At 39.9% G+C, this 23,902-nt stretch overlaps 2 protein-coding genes across 3 annotated transcripts in view; one reads left to right on the top strand and one right to left on the bottom strand.

The window, feature by feature from the left end:
* Nucleotides 1-261: 261 nt before the first annotated feature.
* On the bottom strand, nt 262-8,606 carry snupn (snurportin 1). The gene is made up of 9 exons (XM_014970838.2): nt 8,291-8,606; nt 7,498-7,662; nt 6,998-7,175; nt 6,713-6,817; nt 3,981-4,077; nt 2,992-3,089; nt 2,795-2,872; nt 1,396-1,476; nt 262-1,297 (listed from the first exon to the last, which is right to left on the bottom strand). The coding sequence occupies exons 1-9, from the start codon at nt 8,296-8,298 to the stop codon at nt 977-979; spliced, it is 1,131 nt and encodes a 376-aa protein (XP_014826324.1). The 5' UTR covers nt 8,299-8,606; the 3' UTR covers nt 262-976.
* A 1,331-nt stretch (nt 8,607-9,937) lies between these two features.
* snx33 (sorting nexin 33) overlaps nt 9,938-23,902 on the top strand; it is a 29,442-nt gene continuing 15,477 nt past the window's right edge. Inside the window, exons 1-2 of one of the 2 annotated variants that reach the window (XM_088006517.1) lie at nt 9,938-12,142; nt 21,663-21,961. In XM_088006517.1, coding sequence (XP_087862643.1) covers nt 10,708-12,142; nt 21,663-21,748 — 1,521 coding nt within the window. In that variant the 5' untranslated portion in view covers nt 9,938-10,707 and the 3' untranslated portion in view covers nt 21,749-21,961. Of the gene's footprint in view, nt 12,143-21,662; nt 21,962-23,902 lie in introns of those variants that run through there. The other variant, XM_014970840.2, reaches the window with a different exon arrangement.

Genomic DNA, 23,902 nt, shown 5'->3' with positions numbered 1-23,902 from the left:
CCGTTTGTGGATAAGTGGTGAAGAAAGTTGATGAAAAAGCCATAAAATGTCCTGTTTGTACAAAATGGCATTGAAAAGAAAACCGTAAAATGGATGTTTTTGGTCTACATGAAAGATGCTGTGCATAGATAAAAAAACAACCTACCATCTCCACTGTGCAGAAATGTGATTCAGTAAACTATTGCACTCCATCTACCTGCACAGTGTTATAAAATATGATTAGATAAAAAAAAATAAATAAAAACTCCTCCGGTTGTTAAATCTGAATGAGCCACAGCAATAATAAAACATTTATTAATGATGAATTAGCTTCCAGTATTTAAATCTTTAAATATCTGAATGGTCTGAATATCAATAAAATACTGCCGCATTTACAAAATACAAAAAGAAACTTTAAAAGCAAAATAAAACTTCAGAGCAATGTGTGGAAACATGATAAAAACGGTCAATAAAAAGGCATTTATTTTGAAATGTACACTTTAAAACATTTTAACCTTACCATTATACTATAAAAATCCATCACAGATGCTAATCAGCGACTGACAGGATATCGTTGGTGATGCTTCACCCTCCACTGACAGCTCAGCATGCTCTACTGGCGCTGAACTACTGACCTGCTGAAGCTGCTGTATTCTGCTGAGTAGGCATGAACAGCAGCTGCAGAAAACCTGCAAACCCACAAACGGTTATGATGAGATGTTTCATGCAGGCTGTATCCACAATGAGAACGCACAGAGCAGTGAGAAATTACTTGGCCAAACAGATGTTGCCGTTTTTGTGTCTCCATCGTCTGTTCCTAGTTGTGTTTTGACGGTTTGAAGGTCAGCGTGTAGCATGGCACCACTAATCTGCACTCCGAGGGCGTCCAGAGATGTGCCGGATTAAAATTAGCCACGCGCTGCGATTGGTCCTTGAGCAGAGTTTTCTAAAGAGCTTCCCGACACATAGAAAACCTAGGCGTCGGTTTTCCACTCCCTCACATTTCCATGTTCGCCTCCTTTATTGGCTTCTGATTCAGGAAGTTCAAGGCGTCCTTGCTGTCCGTGCTCGGAGTGGACAGGTACTCCAACTCATAGCCGCCGCTTCTGTTGGCGGGGCGGACCTCGACGGACGCTTGCTTGTGTTCCAGGATCTGTTGCAGCTGCTGGCCGGCATACTCCGGCTTGGCAGTGAGGGGTCCTACAGGAACCTCCATACCCAGGATGTCTGTCACCATGTAGGGGCGAAGCCAGCCAACCAGAGGGGTACTGCCGGGGGTGTAGTGGGTCTGCCGGTGGTAGAAGAGAAGTCCGTCCACCTGCAGAGGCAAAAACAAAACAATAATACCAGTGAAATTGACTTTTTCTGACACATTACACCCCACACGAAGACCGATGTTGGAGATGAATGACTTACACCGAAGCTGTACTCGGCTGCCAGTGCTTTCTGAATGGACTCGGCTCTGCAGTCGGTGCTTTGGAGACTCACGAACCGGAACTGTTGGAGCAGAGAAAACAAAACCTGAGCATCGTCGTTTTCACTCCCAATGAGGTTTTTTGTTAAACTCCCAAGATTATTTAGCTCCTATTGGGCTTGACCACTAAAAAAAATATTCAATTGATTTTAATGGCATGCCTTAGTTTCCCTGGTCTCTAGAATTGAAGGCATCACAGTAAATTAATGTCACTTGTGATTAACACTTGTGTTTAGAAATGGGGTCCAACTGACCCCCCACACGTAAAACGTCTATGTTTGCCTCAGTCCTCTACGTTTGCCTCAGTCCTCTATGTTTGCCTCAGTCCTCACACGTACAAGGGTTAAATTTACCCTACTGAAAGACGTTTCTGTCTTCAACACAGAAGAATGACGACACATCAACCAAGGTGTCCTTAAAACGTCTTCAACTTATGCATCTGAAACCAAGACCTTAAACTATGATCGTTTATTTTAATCTTGAAATCTGTCAGACTATGCAGCTGTGGCTACAGTTCAGTAGCTCGCCATCATCAGCGTATGAATGGAAATGACTGACTTCTTGTAAAGCGTCTTTGAGAAGCCATGGAGGGACTGTTTTTTCCTCGCTGGTCTTTTCTGTCAGGCAGAAGTTTGAGTCACACTCAGACACCTTCATTACACTCTGTGACTCGAGACGGATGATAATGATAATAATTTTGAGTATGGCCTCATAGACATAACAGACATTATGTCGATGACATATTGTGGGTTTGCAGGCTCAAAATGAATGAAACTGTAGCGTCATGCTTTAAATTTTGATTAAATTTAGCCCAAATATGCGAGTGAAGATCTTGGTAGCTGACCTGTTCAAACAGAATAATGATTTTAGCTGATCAGAACGCTTTCAGAAATGAATAAATGAAGAGATAAAGAGATACCGGGCAACTTTTTTTCTGCAGTTTTCCTGATAATTTAGCTTTCTGACAACTAAACCAGAAGCATGTGTGAATGAGAGCAGCTACTTTGAGAGCTGAACTCCAGTGTATGAGCCTTAACAGCAGATGCAAATAAAATCTGGCATGTTCCTGGTTCCAATGGCTACATAATGACTTAACCAACATACTAACACTCACATTATGAGAGATTTCACAATTAAATGGATAAATTTGGGAGAACTAACTTCTTTCTATTGGTACTTAGTTCAGACAGTTTGCTTAATGAGCTACGAACATGAAATAATCCAGTTTAATAGTGTGAACTGAACCTAAAACAAGTCTGATCGTCTTCAGTCTGGAGCTTGTTAAACTTGAAATAAACAATTTGAAAAGAGGAGAGAGTTCGTCTGGGTGCAGATACCCACAGGGTTGCGTTTGGCGATCTCCGACAGGCCGTCCGTCTCCTGGACCTTAGACTGGAGCCAGTAGAAGCGAAACTCAGTCTGTCGGTGAGAAAACAGGAACAAAAGAAACTTAGAAGTTTTCTTTCACATTCCAAGTCAATAAAATGAGCAACGTGGCCACATTAGAAGAGCTGGACGAGCCGTCCTGGACTGCTTACTGGGCAGTCGTAGACCGGGTGTCCTCTCCAACACATGACATCCAGGATGTAGTACGTTCTGTCCACCTCGCTGTAAATGCAGTCCAAGATGGTGTAGTCTATATGGAAAAGAGACCAGCGAACATTCAATGAAAAACATACTGCCAATCCTAAAACTCCTAGAAGAGGAAAAATACATTTCTTAGGTCCCCCAGGGAGGAAATTGACATTTCAGTGCAGCCAAAAGAACAAAAAACAAACAAACATCATAAGACATGTGTACACAGGTGCCTGAGGCTGCAGCCATGGGAGGCTCTGCCCTTTAGCATTGGATACAATATAATTATAATTTTCTGCTTCAGCAGCTGAAGGACTTTTTGTAATGATATAGAATTAGATTTTCTACTCAGTTTAGAAAAAACCACGTACAAAAAGAAAAAAGCAAATAAAACTAAAACACCACTCCCTTCTGATTGGAGAAGTTAATTTTCTGCTTAAATTGACCTCGAACATTATTTTTCACTTTTGTTTGACCAAGTTCTATATTGAAACAGTCTTAATTATTTAAAACCAAGCCTTTGGTTTTATTTTGTAACATAAATAACAGTAGACACCTTTCTGTAATTCCTTCGCTCGGTTAAAAGCAAAATAACTTTTTTTGATGGACTGATACCAATGTCATTACAGATAAGGTGCATCCTTACCATAAAAACTATTTATTTGCTTTTCATTTTAGCTCCACATTAAGTAAACATGCAGAGTTGGGCCATCTCATTCATTAAGGCAAACTTAGTGACTTTGGACACAATTGGTGTAAATTAATACAAAGTAGAGGTGAACTCTTCCTCTGTGACTGTCACGATAAAACTTGAGGTAGAGAGTTATATATATATATATATATATATATATATATATATATATATATATATATATATATATATATATATAAAAAATGTGAGTGGCCAATCAGAGTAGCCCCTCTTTCTACAGTAAACAACAGACCCGCTCACCTTTTCCCATGGCAGAGTTGTGTCTGTTCCCACCGGGGAGCAGGGAAGGGAAGCGGCTCACACAATAGCCGCTTTTAGTGTACGCAGCGGTGGAACCCTTTAAGACACACACACCACCCAGACAAGAAGAGAGAAATGTTACCGTTCCTACGCTGGTCTCGACACTTTTGCCAATGCAAGAGTCAAAGAGTTTACAGAGTTACAGGATATTGAACCTTGGTACCTTGGTTTGCACATGTTCACTTTTACACATTGCTCTTTAACTTATGTCCACCTGTGTGTAAACAAAGGAAGGCAGGAAACTATCTGCTGCTGATGGGACTGTCTGATTACCCTCTGTGTATATTTACAGACAAACTAAATTGACATTTGAACAAGCGTCAAGAGGAAATTGGTATCAGTGTTGCCAATACTGCCTCAAACTTAGGAAAAAACCAAGTATGGGCAATGGAAAGCTACACCGTGGCATTGTAGCCCTGGCTAAAGGTTTAGGAAGGCGAACCTCCACCCACAACCTCAAGACCGTTTACACTTCATACAAGTTTTCATCCAACGTCACCCTGAGCTTCTATCATTTTGTCCACAGAGAAGCGAGACACCAGGACCGAGTCAAACCATTTTGTATAGAACTGTAGCAAAGCGTTGTGTGATTGGTTTGTTGCCGTGTCTTATTCAGCAGTGCTGATATTTCTCATTAACTAATCCACTTCCACCATCAGGTTTTTGAATCGAGAGGCGACATAAATACTTTTGAGGATTGTTTATCGTTTACCTTTGTGTTTGTCCTCCTTGCTGGGTTCTTTGCTCCTCATGCTGTTCACAAACATTCTTTAGCAAACTTCTAAAGCCTTCACAAACCAGCTGAGTTCATACTGAGATTTATTTATTAGGCTCCAACTGAAGGCAACCAGTTATTTAAGGGGTAAAAGGAACTAAATATAAATGCATACTACAGTGTTCAGACTTTACTTTCTTAGAAAAACATGAATGCAAACATTGTATGCTACATTGTGTCACAGAAAGTCCTCTGTTGTTTGTGTTTAAAACATCCTAAAATGTGAAAATGCCTGATACTTGTCCAGTTGAAGAGAGGAACGGATGAAAAGCAAGGGGCTCTTTGGGAAACGCATCACGACAAAAATGTTGTGGTAATTAAAACACCACTTAATGACACCGACCTGCTTACTAAGCTTTAAAACTTTCACACAGCAACAAGTACCCTGCACACTCCTGATGCATCAAACCCTTTCACATCCTCTATGTGGTCAAACTTTTCTGCTTCGTCTACCAACTTACCGTCAGCTGAGAGAAAAAAAAAAAAGAAGTGTGCTTTTTTTTTTGATCAAAACTGACAGAAGATCAGTAAATAATTTGTCATTCTTGACGAGAGTGATGCGATTGTTCCAAAAGCATTAGGGAAGCCTGCAAGCATCTCGCTGTGAACTGAAAACTCTTAAGAAAGCGCAGAGACTCCTCACCGCTGGATGGGTCAGGGTTAGTCAGATTCCTGTGGCTCCATCGGTTCTGCCCGACACGGCGAACGATCGGGACTTTTTGATGCGGAGCCGTTTTTACAGATTAGACATCACCGAGGTTAGGCTTTGAGATAACGAATGAGGAACCAGCCTGCTGTGATAACATCACAGGGCGAGACGCAACGAGAACGTTTCTGTGTGAAAGTAGGAAAAAAAATAAAAAAGCCTTCCACTCTTAAACCATTCGCTTTTACAGTGAAGTCAAGATTCTTTCAAGAATCTGAATGCTTATTTACATTTTTGCATTCATTAGGAATAATCTACTAAATTACAAGCATTATATGTGGAATAATAATAATTACTCACTGAGGCATTTGCAACTTTCTCTCTGCTTAGAGAGAAAAGTGGATTCTGTATTTGCTTCTAAGTACCTCGAAAAAAAATGTTTAACAACAAGATCTTAGCTATTTTTCAGTTCTCGGAATAATTGGGAGTAATTTAATGTCTAGAACAGAATAACACTGAAAGTCGCAGTCAATTTTATTTAGATCTATTCTAATTATTATTAGGTTGGCAACTGCACAAATATCAACATTTCATAAGAATAAGTAACCATCATCTTTTTGAAAATGTATCTTTTTCTTTAATAAAAAGAAATCATAAAAATAACTATATAATACAAACTCAAAAATACTTTAATGACACTTTCCCAATAGGGAAACTCATTCATTCAAAATTCTTCAAAAATGTATTGTAAATATTAATAAATAATTAATTGTAAACAGTTGCTCTTTAAAAATAACAGATTTCCTGCTGTAGATATTGATAAAAAAATTATAAGATTTTTTTTCCCCCCAAAAGGTCAGGTAATATTTGTGACTCTAAACTTGTCCAAAATGGCTCTTTGGATTGTAAAGGTTGCAGGCTTCTGATCTATAGTGTCCTACTGGCATGCTTCCATAGTGATATGAATATGAATAATAATATATAAATAAAAAAGAAAATCATTCAAAAGTTCAACATTCCTCCCAGTACCAGGAAGTTTCAATTACAGCAAAAGGAAAATCCAGTAAGAAACGTCTTACTGGATTTTCAGCAAACTCGACTTCTTTATTTGAATTGATGGATTTATTTCAGACATTCCACCAAGAGAAAAAAAATAACTAAACCAAAGGTAGTATTAACATATTCCTCAGTGTAAATAACAAAGACAAAGATAACAGCTTCCTAACATTCTGCAATGTAAGGGTGGCTTACCTTGGAGGCAACAATTAAAGATCTTTTCCCCACAGGACAGACCACCATCAGCCAGTCGGTGTCCAGATCTGGTGGGATGTCCACCAGCCACTCTGACAGCATGAGCTAAACGGGAATCAGACACCTGGTTATCTTCGCGCGGCATTGATGGGAATTCACTTTTAGAAACAGACTTGATATGAAAACACTGAGATAAAAGAGCAGAACAGCAGCGGTGGAACTCCGCTGCCCTCTGCTGGACATTGGTGTTGCACGTTTTGGTTGCAAAAAGGTTTTGCCGCTGACCTGGTTTGCATAATGCTTGGGCAGCTTCCTCCTCTCTACCTCCATCCCCTCCTCTTCCTCTTCCTGTTGCTGTTTCCCGTCCTCCTGTTTGTCCATGTCGTCCTCCCCGTCGCTGTCTGGCGCCGTCCAGTCCCCATCTGCCAGGCGTCGTGCGTGATTGACATAGTTTAATCTTTTCCTGAGATTTCAAAAAAGAAGAAGAAAAAAGGATTTACAAGTAATGTGGGGCCCCTGGGCAGGAGCCATTTTTGGTGCCCTAACCACCACATAAAAATGATTTTACCAATGCAAATAATGGTACAGTAATATATCGCTCGGTTTGAACTGATGCCTGCCAACAGCTCCATGTTATCCCCAAAGAAATTGGCTATAATTTCATAATTTTCAAATAGTTTATGTGCATTCCACCAAGAATGCATATAATAAACTTCTGCCCGAAACTGAATACGGTTTAAATGTGTCATCAAGCATGAAAATAGGCAACATGTGGTCTGTTTTACGTTTTCTGCAGGTCAAGAAAACGCCGTCGCCGCTCGCTCTGCTCCAGAACGCTGTACTTGCTCTTGTACTGAGCCAGTCGAGGGTGAGGGGCTGCTGTGCTGTTTGGCTCCTTGGACACAGCGAAGCTGGATGAGAGGGCTGCGGTCAGGTCGTCCATGGCAACGCTGCAAATACACAAGAAGTTAGATGTAAAAACAATGGCATTATTATACATGGGAGTCAATCGAGGAGTCGAAATAAACTATCTGAAAACTGTTAGTGGATGCTTGAAAACAAAATCATCAAGTGATGAATTAAGATAATCTACTTTTGAACTGAAGAATGTTATATATATATATATATATATATATATATATATAATTTTCAACTAAACCTATATTAATTTTGTTTTTAACTTGTGAATGGACTTATGAATTGTGAGGTCTAAAGTTTTGATTTTCCCTCTCATAATGCTGAATTAGAACAATCAATAACATAATTTATGACTGGACATTTTAATAGATATACATCAGACTCATAACACCAATCCACAACTGCATTCCAAACACGTTCTCGTCTAAAAGAGAATTAAATGAGAGGTTAAACGCCGGGATACTTAATTTTCAGATTGTCACTTGTAGCTAGCGGCTAGCTTCGAGCTAACCCCCCCTACCATGATAAGGTTGTTAGCAGCTGTTTCTCTGAAGTTTACGGTGCTATGCCGATTTTCTATAAAGTGCACATAATGCTAATTAAATATTAACAGGTAAATTGGTTATAGTACTCGTAGTTCAAGCTAAAATAAACATATACCTTGGCATTCAGGGAGGCTGCTACTGCTGGCGGTGCTAACACGTCACGCTGCCGTCATGTTTACTGCCGGGTCAGAGGGTTCAGATGGCCGACATATAGCACAACTATTCCGGAGTTGCACAACTTTGGCTGAGTACTGATAATTTTACTGTGAAACAAGTATGTGCGTCATTTACTTTTAAAATTCCTCTTGGAGGAATATTACTACTTTAAACAAATTTTCGGCATTGAAAATTATGCAGTATATGCAGGCTACATAGCTGCAACTTTGAAAATGCACGAAAAACCAAACCACGAGACGAAACACAGCAATATACTGAAACATGAGAAATTAGACTGAGTCACACAGGCAGAACAATCCTGTGTAACTAATATAGGTGAATCACAGAGGAAACGAGTTGCTATAATGTTACTCCGGCAAGAGTTCGTTTGTTCTGACGCACATTTTCAAATAAATAAATAAACAAAATACAGTTACAATGTATTTCAAATTCTGGAGTCTTTGCAAAGAAATAGAATAAAATAAAATGCACAAATAAAATAACATGTTAACCACACATTTTCAATTAATGAAAAGGGGAAAAAACACAATTATAATACAATTCAAATTCAGTCAACAATATCTGGAGTCCTTACAAAGAAAGAAAATAAACATGCACAAATAAAATAACATAATTTAAAAAAAGAAAAAAAGAAAATCTGGTCATGTTAAGTCAACATAACCAAACTGAGAAAAACTTTCCATCTACAAACAGTAAATACCAACGTCTGGCAGTTAGAACCGTCATAGCGGTTATAAAGGAGATTAAGCTGATCGCAAAATAAATAAATAAATTATGAGGAAAAAATACTACAACAAACATTACCCAACTACCAATATGGCAATAGTCCCCAAATACAACAGTGTTTAAGCAATTTAAATAAATCCAAAATCACAACACAAATCAAGCTATCTACCGACACAGATCAAAGCTTAGTATAAAATTATCCAAATTACACATATAAGTTACACAAAATATTATAAAACTACTCTTAATATATTTACAGATCATTTTAAACCAGTTTTTTATGGGCTTATAAGAGTTGCCTTTTATTCGCTTTACTCACTGTGGATCACAGAGGAAATGAGTTTTATAACGTTACTCCAGCAAAAGCGCGTTTATTCTGAGCCGCGCATGCCCAGAACCAGAAAACCCGTTCTTCCTGTTAGACCCACAGTGGCACGAGAGCGCCCTCACTGGCAAGACGTTCTATGTACACAACATATATATCCATACATATGAGGAAAAAAGAAGAAAAAAAGAAAGCATAAGTTAAGACAAATTCAAATATAGGAGGTGTATTATTATTATTATTATTATTATTATTATTATTATTATTATTATTATTATTTACTCAAACATTTGTTTTTCAGAGGTAATCATTTTTAAACCAATAAAAAACAGAACTCTGAACCCATCTATACATCAAACGTTTATAAAAAGAATTTTTTCTGAATTTTCACTATCATTTTATAAGGAATTGATTACATGAAGTTTCTCCCAGATGTGAAAATCTGTGCCCTGTGTTGTATTCCGTTTCTCCTGCGGGGGGCGGTATCGATCCTCCTCCCCCTCCCTACCTACCCAGACCATAAAGGAGCTGCTGAAAACAGGCAAACTTGCCTCCAATTGTCCGAGCTTCACGTCACGGAAAGAGTTTCAGCGCTTTGAGGAACACACTCAAAGGATAACCTTAAACAAGCGGACCTTGATGAATGTTGATAATCTCTAAAAGCGGATTGTTTTCTTCCTTCTTCACAACTTTGCGGGGCTTCACTGGAGATGCGCAGGAACCTGTTTACAAGGAAAACGCAGCAAGTTTGAGTCTTAGGGAATGCGGTGCGGGCTGAAAATGCACAAGGATACCATTACTCATCCGTCTGTTTTTGTCGCGCCGGACCACTTTGTCCTGGAAATATGTTTGTCTCTGAAGGCTTTTAGGATCCTGGGTGAAGCTCAAGAGTGATAAATGAACATCACGTTAAGAAAGCGCAGCTTAGAGAGGATTCTATTGATCGACAGAGCTGTTGGAGGAGGACTTGGATGAAAACAGTTTTGGTTTTAATCATATTGTTTTTATGTCGACGCAGACACATATTGCTTGCATATTGTGGAGTCATAGCTTAAAAGTTGGCTACAACGCAGTAACAGCAGTGTCCTAAATGGGCTGATGATGTTTAATGTGATATAGACTTAAAAACAAAATAGATGTTGTTTGAAACTAGGCTTTAGAATATTATTTTAACTTAAGTCATACTCTGCAGTATTACAGTAGGCTGTAGTTATATGTTTCCATGCAGTATAAAGTAAACAGTGCCAATCAAGGCATTATGTGCATGTAGAGGTTAAAGGTTTGGAAGCCACTTGTGTTTCAACATGTCAGTAAAAGGTGTTGCCATTTACACTTTTTTAAGTGAAAACAAAGAGGAGATTAGTATCCAGGAGAATGAGGAAGTGGTTATCTTTGACGAGAACTCAGTGGATGGTTGGGTCTTGGGGGAAAACAGCCGAGGGGAGCGGGGTCTCTTCCCTAAATCTTATGTGAACATTATTCGCACTCGCTCCGACTCCAACGTGACTGACTGCTCCATAAGCCCGGCAGGCTCTTTAGGAAATGACTCCCCCCATCTACCATCTACACCAAAAACATCCATTAATTCGGGACAGATTTATGACGAAGACTACTACGACGACTGGGATGACTGGGACGACAGATCCACAGTGGTGGATGATGCTGATCACAGTAACACTAGCACTACTGGAGCTAATGGACATATCTTTCAGGCCCCACCGTCGAATAATCCCAACGTGCATTACCGGAGCAAATCAGTCTCTGGACAAGACAGTATGGCCAGCGCCAGGAAGGGAAGCATGGTGGGCAGAAACTTGAACAGATTTTCCAGCTTTGTCCGCTCAGGGGTGGAGGCTTTTGTGCTTGGTGATGTCCCCATGATGGCAAAGATTGCAGAGTCGTATACCATTGAGATGGGCTCACTGGGACCTCAATGGAAGGCAAATCCAACGCCATTCATCTGCTCCATTGAAGACCCAACCAAACAGACAAAGTTCAAGGGTATCAAGACCTACATATCGTACCGAGTGACGCCGAGCCACATAGGCCGGCCGGTTTACAGACGATACAAACACTTTGACTGGTTGTACAATCGTTTGTTGCACAAGTTCACTGTGATCTCTGTGCCTCACCTCCCTGAGAAGCAGGCCACTGGTCGGTTTGAGGAAGACTTCATCGAGAAGCGTAAGAGGCGACTGATATTGTGGATGAACCACATGACCAGCCACCCGGTCCTCTCGCAGTATGAAGGCTTTGAGCACTTTCTGATGTGTGCTGATGATAAGCAGTGGAAACTGGGTAAGCGGCGGGCAGAGAAGGACGAGATGGTGGGAGCCCATTTCATGCTGACCCTTCAGATCCCCAATGAGCACCAGGACCTTCAGGATGTCGAGGAGAGGGTCGACAACTTCAAGACCTTCGCCAAGAAAATGGATGACAGTGTGATGCAGCTCACGCACGTTGCCTCAGAGCTCGTGCGTAAGCACCTGGGCGGGTTCAGGAAGGAGTTCCAGCGACTTGGGAATGCCTTCCAGTCTATTAGCCAGGCTTTCACACTGGACCCACCCTACAAGTCAGATGCCCTCAACAACGCCATCTCCCACACTGGCCGCACCTATGAAAACATCGGAGAGATGTTTGCAGAGCAACCTAAGTATGACCTCTTCCAGATGTTGGATAAGCTCTCGCTCTATCAAGGCCTGCTCGCCAACTTCCCGGACATCATTCATCTACAGAAAGGTAAAGAGTAGTTTCAACGTTCTGGAGAGTTCTCCAGTGTTCTGGAGAAGTGATTACAGCAAGTAATGTGATTACAGTTAACCGACTCTTTCTTCAGCAACCCAAATGTTTTCTGTCCCCAAAGGTTTTCTGAACGTTATTTTAGGAATTATGTAGTTGGCTTGGTTTTTCCGGACGTTATACTAATATATCAAACTTTCTGCCCACAATGCTATTATGATACAGTAGGACTTAAGGCCTCTAGCCTTCTAAAACCATTCATTTCATACCCGATTCCCCCAAAAGCAATTATGTTTGTGAAAACCTAATTAAAAATTATGAATAATTCTCATAATATATAAAGTAGCTGCCATTAGAAAGTTCTGAGTCAAATCATTGTCTCAACCTGTTTGATGTGTTCTGTAGAAACCATAATGCTTCAATTAGTTAATTTTAGTGATCAATAGAAAATAAATACATCCATCTGCTAATGGCACGTGGAGTTGTATCGGGTCCAGCTATTTTGGCTTCCCAAGCTGCATTTTCTTTAAAATGTTTTAGATATGTTCTACGAAATAATCTGAGAATAGGCAAGTTTTCCATGAATAATTTGTTGGAGTTGTGTTCCAAAATAGAAATCTGCAAAAAGGTGAATCTGCAAATACTGAACCTCTGATAGCCATGGGGGTGACTGTAATGGTAAAATCAAACATATCTACAGTCATCAGGTAAAAACTGCACATGAAGTAATGTCTAAAACCAGAGTGCCCATCCAGCAGTGGTTCTGAATGGACGGGAGACTCCCCCTCATCTCCTATGCCAGTCCAGATAACGCCCCTTGATGTGACTGGTGTTCTGCAGAACCAGACACAGCTGTGGCAACACTCACAACACACAAAACGGAGTTCGGCAGTTTCCGGTGTGCTCCGTATTACTTTCTTCCCTTGCCCAACTTCACTGAGGTCCACAGGAGCTGCTTTTGTTGCTGTTATCTTTTCGAGAACGAAAGCTACACGGGTGGCTTTAGGATGTTGTGCTGGGCAGCGGCAATAAATGTGAGTCCAAACAGAAGACGGTTTAGGGCAGTACCAGAAAAAATATCAGAGTGCGGTCTGTATGTCTCTTTGTCCTGTTTTCTCAGCCTCTCTCTAGTCTCTGCTTGGTCTCTTCACATCTGGGTTACTCGTTTCATCTTCTCTCCTGCTGTCTCCTGCACAGACGTTCATCTCAGAACTGTCTGACTGGGCACTTGCTCTGGTTTCAGTAACAGAGCACGTAAATTTCCAGTAGACAGAGTCTTGAACTCCTCCAACAGTGAACTGCAGTACTTTGAACCTCTGCCAGGCCTAATCCCATTGTTAGAGGCAGCTCTCCTTTGAGTACAACCGAAGGTCCTGATCCGAAGGGTTAAGAACAATGCATTGTCATAGAATAAAGACCCGTTACGGGGTTTTTGTGTGAGAGGCATTTGTGGGAATGACAGGCTGCAGCCATACAGCCTGTCGTACTTCTCCTGTGTAGAATGATATAGTTCAGGTTCAATCAGTCTTAATATGTCGGATTTTCAGATAAAGATGATACAAAAACAATTAAGTTAAACAAAAACAACGGAATTGTAGAATAGCAAAAGCTCCGGAGCAGATATACCATCCACCCACCTTCTTACCCTTGTGGGGGAGATTAGCACCAGAACCAAGGGGTTCTGGTGCTAATCTCCAGCAGTCATCGGTCAAGAGGCGGGGTACTTCATGGGCGGATTGTCTGTCAAACACAGGGAAACACAAGCTCTGTTTCCATTACGAATGTGCGCAAGTCTTTGTGTATATTCTGCTAATGTTGACAAAACACAATTTTGCAATTGCAATTCCATCAAATAAGAAATTAAATTAAAATCACTTGTTCAAGTGATGAGATTAAAAAACATGGCAGCAACGGCGGTAAACAGCTACATGAGATGTATTCATAATTCAGCCACGGTGTTAGCGCTCATCATCTGTGAGCCTTCAGAGGAGACGTTCAGGCGCTGGAATAAAACAAACTAATTTACAAGCAACTTTTTCATGAAGATACGGGAGCTTGTTTTAAGTAAATAATTTCTGAATATTGATGAAAAAGTTCTTGTTTCACTAGCAAATTATTTAGCTCATAGGATATTTTTCCCCATGTTGTAAGTAAAATAATCTGCCAGTGGAACCAGGACTTTTTCATCAATATTAAAGGAATTATTGACTTAAAACAAGCTCCTGTATCTTGCTGAAAAGTTACTCGTAGGTTAGTTAGAGTGTATATTTAAATGTAAGATATTTGCACTTGAAACTGGACAGAAATACCTGGTAAAATGTTAGGTTCTGTAGTGCTGCTAAGTAAACACAATGCTGCCACACAAACAATATAAAAGTGGTGCAGAGTTCCTCCATGGTAGTGTAACGAAATCAACCTGAAGGGAAGTTCTTCAAATGCTTTTATTATTCAACTCATGATGGCAAATGAAGCACTTATTCCTTTTCTACTTAAAACCTTAAGCACTCCTAATAGAATAAAATCAATAGCTTCAACTCATTGCAACAGGTGAAGTCTGATGTTGGCAACAACTCAACAGCCTGTTGCATGATAGCTATTGTTGTTGGGATCTTGTGTCTTGAGATTTCATTACGTTTGCACTCTACGGTTCACCGGTTATCACCATTGTCTTTATTCCTTCTCTGTCATCAACGCGGGCATCGTATATATGTAGTTCAGCTGCTGCTCGGACGGCTGTAAAGCAACAACTGCAACCCTGAAAGCAGCTTCTTTTTTTTTTTCCAGTTTGAGAAGGAACTCACTCTCATGGCATGTGTTTCAACAAGTTAGCCAGACTTTTTTTTTAAAATACGGTCAAGAGAACTGCCTGGTTACAAAAATAATGAGCAGGCTGAATCTTATTCTGAAGGAAAGGATCTGCTGCTTCCCAGCTGTGTGTTGGATGCACAGCTCTACAGAATCACACCAGCAGAACAAACCGTGCTTCTATGATCTATGATCCATGACCGTGTGAGAACGCCAGAGACAGTACAGCGTTGATCTTTTGTGCGGTTGTGCTAGATGTAATCGGAGCAGTCAGGATAGAGTTTCAGGAACGTTTTGGTGGTTCTATTATGGCACGTCTGGATCCTGCACGTCATGTGTCAGGTTGAGTGAAAGATGACAGTGTGCTCCCTCTTTTCTGACTGCTCACTCGTAAATCCTGACAACGCTAGGGTCCTCGTCTGAATGCACAATGCCTTGCCCACATGTTTCTGCATTCCTGTCAGAGTCGGCCTGGTCCGGGGAATGTTTCCCTCTGACGGTGATTACTGCTGTTTTCACCACAGTTGCCTGTGACGAATTGAAAAAGGAGGTTAAATCAGAGAGTGTTTGTTTTGCAAGGACGAAAAAAAAAACCCAGGAATGCACTTATTTGTCTGAAAGCGAACCAAACATTTGCAACATGTTGGTTACCGATATCAGAGCTCGGAAAACACTGAGCCCATAACCTTAGCTTATTTCCTGTAACTTGACTATCAACTTGATGTGTAGCAGCTAACAAAACGAGACAGTACGTGGTGTTCCCTGGGCAAGACGGGACGTGATTTTAACTTTATTTGGGAAAAAACAACAAATTCTAGTTTAATTTCTGCTTTGTTTTCACACAAAGGGAAAAATGTCTCTCAAAGAGGCTGTGATCAGCTTGTAGTAATCCGACTCAGGTTTCTATCAGTCTTAGTATTTTAGATCTTAAACAAGAGATCACCTGATGAGCCAGATGATCGTCCAACCGGTTTGGTCTCTAAAATCTGTGAAATTCAGGTGGAAGCAGGTCTAGACGACATAGACTTAGAATTTTATTTTAATATTTTGTGGAGATAAAGATAAAAATAATTCGGATAATTTATTACTTTTTTTTTAAGGATTTTTAGCATTCATATTACCACAAACACAAACATTGTTCTAGCAGAAAATTTCCATTTTAGATTGGCTTCTTCAGAACGCCACATCGAAGAAGTGTGATTTATGTCAATGAACATATTTTTAAATTTACTGATATTTGTCGAATAAAAAGTGGAGAAAATTGTAAAAATAACATTTCCAATAATGTCTGTTTTGCTTTTTGAACATTAAAGCAGATTTATCAAGATAAATAAAAATTATTCTCACGATAAGAAATTTTCACGATAAACAATAAACGATAAACGGTATGATAAATGCCCACCACTTACGGTGGAGTATATCAGTGGTTGTTAAATGGGGTCTAAAATGGCCAAACAAGCACCAAAACTGCTATAACTGCTATATATATATATATATATATATATATATATATATATATATATATATATATATATATATATATATATATATATATATATATATATATATATGCTCGCTCTCTCTCTCTCTCTCTCTCTCTCTAGATCACATGTGTCAAACTCAAGGCCCGCGGGCCACATGTGGCCCGCCACGTCATTTTATGTGGCCCCCGCAGCGTTTTATAGGCCCATGATTGATTTAAAATAGGTTTTGAACACAAATTGACTACAAACTACATCTCCCATAATGCATTCCGATTGTTACCAGCGAACATTGCGGCTTCTCGCCACTAGAGAGCAGCAGAGTCACCTCAAGCTGCTTATTGATTTTCCCAACGAATAAAACTGAGACGTCGACAAGCTAACATCAAAACGTCCAAGAAAAGAAACATCGATTTACAAGTAAGACTGTGAAAGAAGGTGTGTGCGAGTTGGTGTCAGGGCGGGCTACTTTTTTGTTATCCGTTATCTTGACCGACAACAACAACAACAAAATCGGTCATGTACTATTTTTATCCGTGAAATTACAATCATATTAACATCAGCTATTTACTCGCATTTTATGCATTTTGTATAAAAGTGTAGATAAATGTATCTACATTTTTCTCCGTAGTGACAAAAACCACTGACTGAGGCCCCAATAACTTTTAATAAATTAAATTAAACGACTTCACTTAAATTAGCATCACTTCACCCGCTGGGGTCTGAACGCACTTCCTCCTGGTTCCCATCTGCAGAAAAATCTGCGCTAATTCATCACAGTCAGTTGGATCTGTCTGATCCAAACAGATCAACTGATCGATTGAACTCTTTGAGTGTTTTACCCTGCGCGCGGTCCGGTGTGCGCTTTTACCAGGATTTATTTTTTGCGTGGTTTTGCTTCTCCGAAACGGACAGATGTTTCGTCTGCAGCTCCTCCAGAACTCCGCTCTCCTGGGTAACGTGCAACAAGGCTCCATTTGTTAAATCCGCTGGATGAGTTACTTCCGCAGTGGTTGAGCAGCGGACTGCGCATGTTACAGCCCAGATAGCACATGATGTTAAATCAATGTTGAAAAATAGTTAGAATCGTTGATTTTTGGTTGAAGTCGACAAATGACGGTGGATCAACCATCAAACAACCATCCAATCAAACCGTTGAAACTGTGACATTGAATCAACGTTGTTTTGTGGTTGAAATCTGGTCACTGAAATGCCGAAGTCTGATTAATGGTTGATTTTTGGTTGAAGACGACAAATGACGGTGGATCAACCATCAAACAACCATCCACCTCTAGCCAAGTAACCAATGTTGAAACTGTGTCATTGAATCAATGTTGTTTTGTGGTTGAAATCGAATGACTGAAATGCTGATGTCTGATCAACGACTGATCAATATTGAATCAATGTCAGATGTATTGCCGCACCCCTTCCCCTCCTCTCCTCCTCATCAGCGCTCTGGGTCAGAGCATTTTATTACTGAGCGGGGGTTATCACATTTAAATTAACCACTGCAGAGGATAGTCGGTGGTGATTCCTTTCTGTACATTTTCTTACTTGTTCATAACAATTCTCACTGACTGTGTGTGTGATATATTGACACAAAAACATCTACAACTTACTACAAGGAGTGGAGGGGTCCACCCCCACCGTTTACATGAGTGGGATGTCCCAAACACACAGCTGCTTCACTGTTGGCTTGTTGGAAAATATGTTAATTCAATGTTGAATTATCATCACAAAGGTTGCATGTTTGGTTGAGGTCGACAACTGATGGTGGATCAACTATAAAACAACCATTCAATTCTAGCCAATTAACTAACGTTGAAACTGTGTCATTGAATCAATGTTGTTTTGTGGTTGACATCAAATAAATGAAATGCCAACGTCGAATCCAGTGTGTTTCAGCACCGGTCCTCCAGGCCCTACAAGTTTTAGGCATTTCCCTAATTCAACACACATGATATTAATTGATGTCTGATTAACGGGGTTTTGCTGAACTGAAAAAACGCAGGTCAGTTTGATTGACGTCAAGGTTTGGGGAAGAACTACCCAGATAGCACACGATGTTAATTTAATGTTGAATTATGATCACAAAGGTTGCATGTATGGTTCAGGTCAACGACAGAAGCTGGATCAACCATCAAACAACCATTCAATTCTAGCCAATTAACATTCATTGATTGAAATGCCACATCGAATCCAGTGTTTTTCAGCACCGGTCCACCAGGCACACTGCCCTGCAAGTTTTAGCCATTTCCCTAATTCAGCACACATGATTTTAATTAACATTTGATTAACAAGGTTTTGCTGAACTGAAAGCATGCAGGTCAGTTTGCCTTGAGGATAAGGTTTGGGGAAAAACTAGTAATCAAAGTGTTCAGGTGTTTTTTGCACCCCTCACCACCGCCTGCCATTCAAACGCCCAACCCCCTTCCCTCCACCCACCAAAAACACACACACACCTCTTTCCCCCCACCTGGGCCCATCTACCCCTCAATTGGGTGAAACTTTAATTTTAAGTGAGGGTTTTTCGTTTTTCACACTTTATTTTTTAAAAGATTGTTTTGGCTAGTGGCCTTTATTTGATAGTTAATTGACAGGAAGGTGGGTAATGAGAGAAGGGGGGTAATGCAGCAAAGGTTGCCAAGGTCAGGAATTGAACCTGTGACAGCTGTGTTGAGGACTGAGTCCTTGATTGTGGTTTGTGCTTAACCCCTGTGCCACCACAGCACAACCCCTTTTAGGTGAGGGTTAATCACGTTTTAACTTAAGCACTATGTGTTGACAACACTGAGTTGTGATTCTGTTCTGTACCCAGATTCACTAGCGGAACAAGTCAGCGTTGGGCCGGGGGGCGGGGCTAATTACCGGACCCCTAACGAATCACCAGGCCCCTGACGTTTATCGCCTGCGCTACCAGAAACTGTTGAGCGAGGGGCGGGGAGGTTGGTCTGCGTTTTTTGGTTGATCTTTACCCAGGAAACACATCGGCTAAACCGTGAGTGAAACGGTCACTGGGACTGACTAGTATATATTCCATTGAGGGAAAGTAACTTTAACATTAAATAGACCTTTCTCAACAGGCGGTAGACTTTCTCAGTCTATAATCAGATATTTAAGCCCCCCCCCATAGCTCTGCGCCTGCCCAGATTGCACATGATGGCAATTCAACATTGAATTAACATCTTTTGCCAACAAGCCAACAGCGAAGTGGCTGTGTGTTTGGGACATCCCACTCATGTAAATGGTGGGGGTGGACCGCTCCACTCCTTGTAGTAAGTTGTAGATGTTTTTGTGTCAATATATCACACACAAATGGTCAGTAGGACTTTGTTATGAAAAAGAAAGAAAATGTACAGAAATGAATCTTCACCCACTATCCTTTACAGAGGTTAATTTAGAACGTAATACCCCCCACTCAGTAATAAAATGCTCTGACCCAGAGCTCTGATGAGGAGGAGAGGAGGGGAAGGGGTGTGGCAAAAGAGCTGACATTGATTCAACATTGATTCAACATTGATCAGTCGTTGATCAGACATTAGCATTTCATTCATTAGATTTCAACCACAAAACAACATTGATTCAATGACACAGTTTCAACATTGGTTACTTGGCTGGAGGTGGATGGTTGTTTGATGGTTGATCAACCATCAGTTGTTGACCTCAACCAAAAATCAACCATTCTAACTATAATTCAATGTTGATTTACCGTTGTGTGCAATCTGGGCAGTTTGTTGCAGCCCTCATCACCTCCTCATCTCCCCCTACTCCCTCCCAAACCTCCCCCACCCAGCCGCTCCTCCCAACCTTCTCCTCTTTACCCCCTCTCATCCCTTCTTCCCTCCCCCTCCTTGAGCTCTGGGTCAGAACATTTTATTACTAGGTGGGGGTTAATCATGTTTCAAATTAAGCACTACATGTTGAGAACAGTGGGTTGTGATTCCTTTCTGTACATTTTCTTACTTGTCTGTAAATATTATTACTGACTGTGCATAATGTGTTGACACAAAAACATCTACAAGTCTGTACTAGGAGTTGTACAGTCCACCTCCCCAATTTTACACTTGTGGTTTGTCCCAACCAAAAAGCCACTTTGCTGCTGGCTTGTTTGCTACCGGCTTCTGAATTGAATTCTCCGCTGAGCACTTTTATGGTAAGTTTTTCAATATTACTTTGATCTTAAATGTGTTTATTGAAAAATAAGGGCATTGTTTTGTGCCCATAGTAATCCTGGTTATTTTGGGGCAAAACGGATATTTTTAATAATTGAGGTCATGTCTCCTTTTGTATTATTTTCATCCTACCCACCACTCCAGGCCTAAGTATGAAATCCTGCGAGATTTTGTGGGATTTGAGTTTTTAAAATAGGGCGGGGCCTATTGTTTGGTCTGGGAGAACATGTGGTGGACAAGGAAGTGTAAGGCTGGCTGGTCCAGGTGGGCTTTAAATGGTTGTGATAGTAATCACTTGTTTTTAACTTTTTATTATGATATGCTTAGGGTCGTGCTTAAATGAGCCTCTGTACCAGAACAGCTGAGTTGGATGATTACATGACCGTCTGCAGCCATCAAGAAGTGCAGTAGGTTGTTAATCATCCACAGATTCAATCCAGGTGAGGCAGAAGGGAAACACTTAACATGTAAGGCAGGTGAAACACTGAACTAAACCTGCTAATGACTGATTCAGTCTGTTGATCCTTGGATTGGTAACTGGTTAAATTGAACTGGACTATTGTTACTTGTGTGGGATCTTTATTAGCATATAGACACTTTTTAAGGAATTTAATCAACTTATTTGGAAATATTTGTAGTTGATGGAAGATTAAACCAGCTATTTGATGGAAGTTTATTGTGTATTAATTATAATTTTCCAACTACACTATAAATCACCTTTTGTTCTATTTATTTGTCTCTGGTGTGTTAAATAAACCTGATCCTCCCTGAGTTTTATCCTTAGGTTTTCTGATAAACTGCCCTTTATTTTAAATATTGATTTCATATCAATATCATAAATCCTACACTATACTGCAGCTTAATGGGTAAATGTAGTTGTATATGTAAACATTAAGATAAATATTAATGAAAGATTAAGATAAATACATGGGGAACTATATGGTTTGTATTTGTTCTCAGACATGTAACCAGTACACTGTTTAATCTTTCATTGTGTTTCAGAACTTTTCAAATGTTTATCATCTTTCTAACTGGCACCTTCCTCACTTTTATTTTTTTCAGCTGTTGCTCTGCAGTTTGACCGAAAGCTGACTCTTGAGGACTGCAGCAAAATTGTCAAGAAGTGGCTTCATTACGCGCCAAAATGAGAGGAAGACATCACAAGGAATCAAAGTGACGCCAACCAGAGTCAAACTGGGGTTACCACAACTTGTACTGTTTCCCTACTTCATACAGTACAAAGCTTAACTTCATGGACTCTGTTCTTCTGTGGACAACATACTGTTGTTTTGACAGTCAAAAAGGAATCAAATATGTTTAAAGATCTGTCCCTCTTTTCTTAAATAAAATGTTAAATCAAACCCATGTTGTCATTTTTAAACTTTTGTACACAGTTTACGCATCATCTGCCAATAATACAGTGTTTAACACCAGTGAAGAAACTTTTAGTGGCATGTTATGATGTAGACCTATCAGACGTAAAATGTACATAAATCCTGAGCTTTCATTCAATATAAAAACAACCCAAATCTGCATGTACATCCACAGTCAAATGAGTGTTGAATCAACATTGATTCAATGTAGAATCAACACAAATATGCATACAGATCCACGTTCAGATGATGGTTGAATCACCATTGATTCCTAACTTATTCAATGTAGAATCAACACAAATATGCATGCAGATCCATAGTCAAATGAGTGTTGAATCAACATTGATTCACTGTAGAATCAACACAAATATGCATGCAGATCCACGTTCAGGTGAAGGTTGAATCACCATTGATTCCTAACTTATTCAATGTAGAATCAACACAAATATGCATGCAGATCCACAGTCAAATGAGTGTTGAATCAACATTGATTCAATGTAGAATCAACACAAATCTGCATGCAGATCCACAGTCAAATGAGTGTTGAATCAACATTGATTCAATGTAGAATCAACACAAATATGTATGCAGATCCACGTTCAGATGATGGTTGAATCAACATTGATTCCTAACTGATTCAATGTAGAATCAACACAAATCTGCATGCAGATCCACAGTCAAATGAGTGTTGAATCAACATTGATTCAATGTAGAATCAACCGAAATCCGGATGCAGATCCACGTTCAGATGATGGTTGACTCAACATTGATATAATGTAGAATCAACATTGATTCATAACTGATTCAATGTACTATCAACACAAATATGCATACAAGTTGATATACAGATGATGGTTGAATCAACATTGATATAATGTCAGTTATGGTTGAAACCCTAACGTTGATTCAACATACAAGTCACCGACCACTTTCAATGTTGTTTCAATGTCAGCGTTCAACGTTGATTCAATGTTTCTGGCTGACATTGATTCAATGTTGTTTCAATCATTCTGTGCTATCTGGGAGTCTAATTAACTAATGCATCGTCATTTATTTCCTCAAGATAAACTGCCGGCTCCTCAAATGGATTAACACAACGTTGCATTCTCTTTAGTTTTCTCTGGTCTGTAATGGAGACTTGAATTTAACGCGCCATTTCAACCAAATATTTTGAATGGGCTTCCTAACCAGACGCTCCAAAGCGTTATTAACAATATGAGGTGTTGTTTAATTTATTTTAAACATCGTATTTTCATACATTTATGCTAGCGCTGCCCAGGTCTAGTTTTCCAGAGCTACCATCTGAAATTTTAGATGCGTTTCTTCTCTAACACACCTGGATCATTGACTCATTATAAGCCTCTACAGAACTGAATGAGGGAAGTCAACCTTTTGTCTGGGATGTGTTTTAGCAGGGATGTATCTAAAAGTTGCAGTCTGGAGGACTGGACCTTGGGAACTCCTGATTTGTACCGTCAATGTGGCCCGTTGAGGGGGGTCAATATGCTGAAGTGGCCCTTGGTGAAATTGAGTTTGACATCCCTGCTCTAGATAGATAGATAGATAGATAGAGAGATAGAGAGATAGAGAGATAGAGAGAGAGAGAGAGAGAGAGAGAGAGATTTTTTTTTTTAAATCTTACAAACAATATAAAAGTGACAAGTTCACAAACTGCTTTGAATAATCTATTGCCATCTACTTGATTTAGGATACTCCAAAATCAAGAGATTATGCTTAAAACTAATGTATGTTTAAAAATGTTGCTGGAAAAAAGAAATCTAGAAAGGTAAATCTGAAAAGTGTCTGGAAAAAGACACATTTTCTGATACTGCAACAAAAAAATAAGTTTATGTACAAAGATTTGATCATCCTGAAACAAAACGGGGGATCAACGAAGGAACGAAATTGAAATATGTAGATGGGAAATGT

Source organism: Poecilia mexicana, unplaced genomic scaffold (genome assembly GCF_051168715.1).
Source record: "Poecilia mexicana isolate PSO_F unplaced genomic scaffold, ASM5116871v1 scaffold_6, whole genome shotgun sequence".
Classification (NCBI taxonomy): Eukaryota; Metazoa; Chordata; class Actinopteri; order Cyprinodontiformes; family Poeciliidae; genus Poecilia; species Poecilia mexicana.
Note: the sequence above shows the minus strand (reverse complement) of the source record. Positions and strands in the feature narration are given on the sequence as shown.

Coding starts and splice junctions, on each gene's coding strand:
- snupn (XM_014970838.2), bottom strand. Junction 2,873..2,991: donor ACCCGGTCTACGACTGCCCA/GTAAGCAGTCCA, acceptor TCTCACCGACAG/ACTGAGTTTCGCTTCTACTG. Junction 1,477..2,794: donor AGATCGCCAAACGCAACCCT/GTGGGTATCTGC, acceptor CTGCTCCAACAG/TTCCGGTTCGTGAGTCTCCA.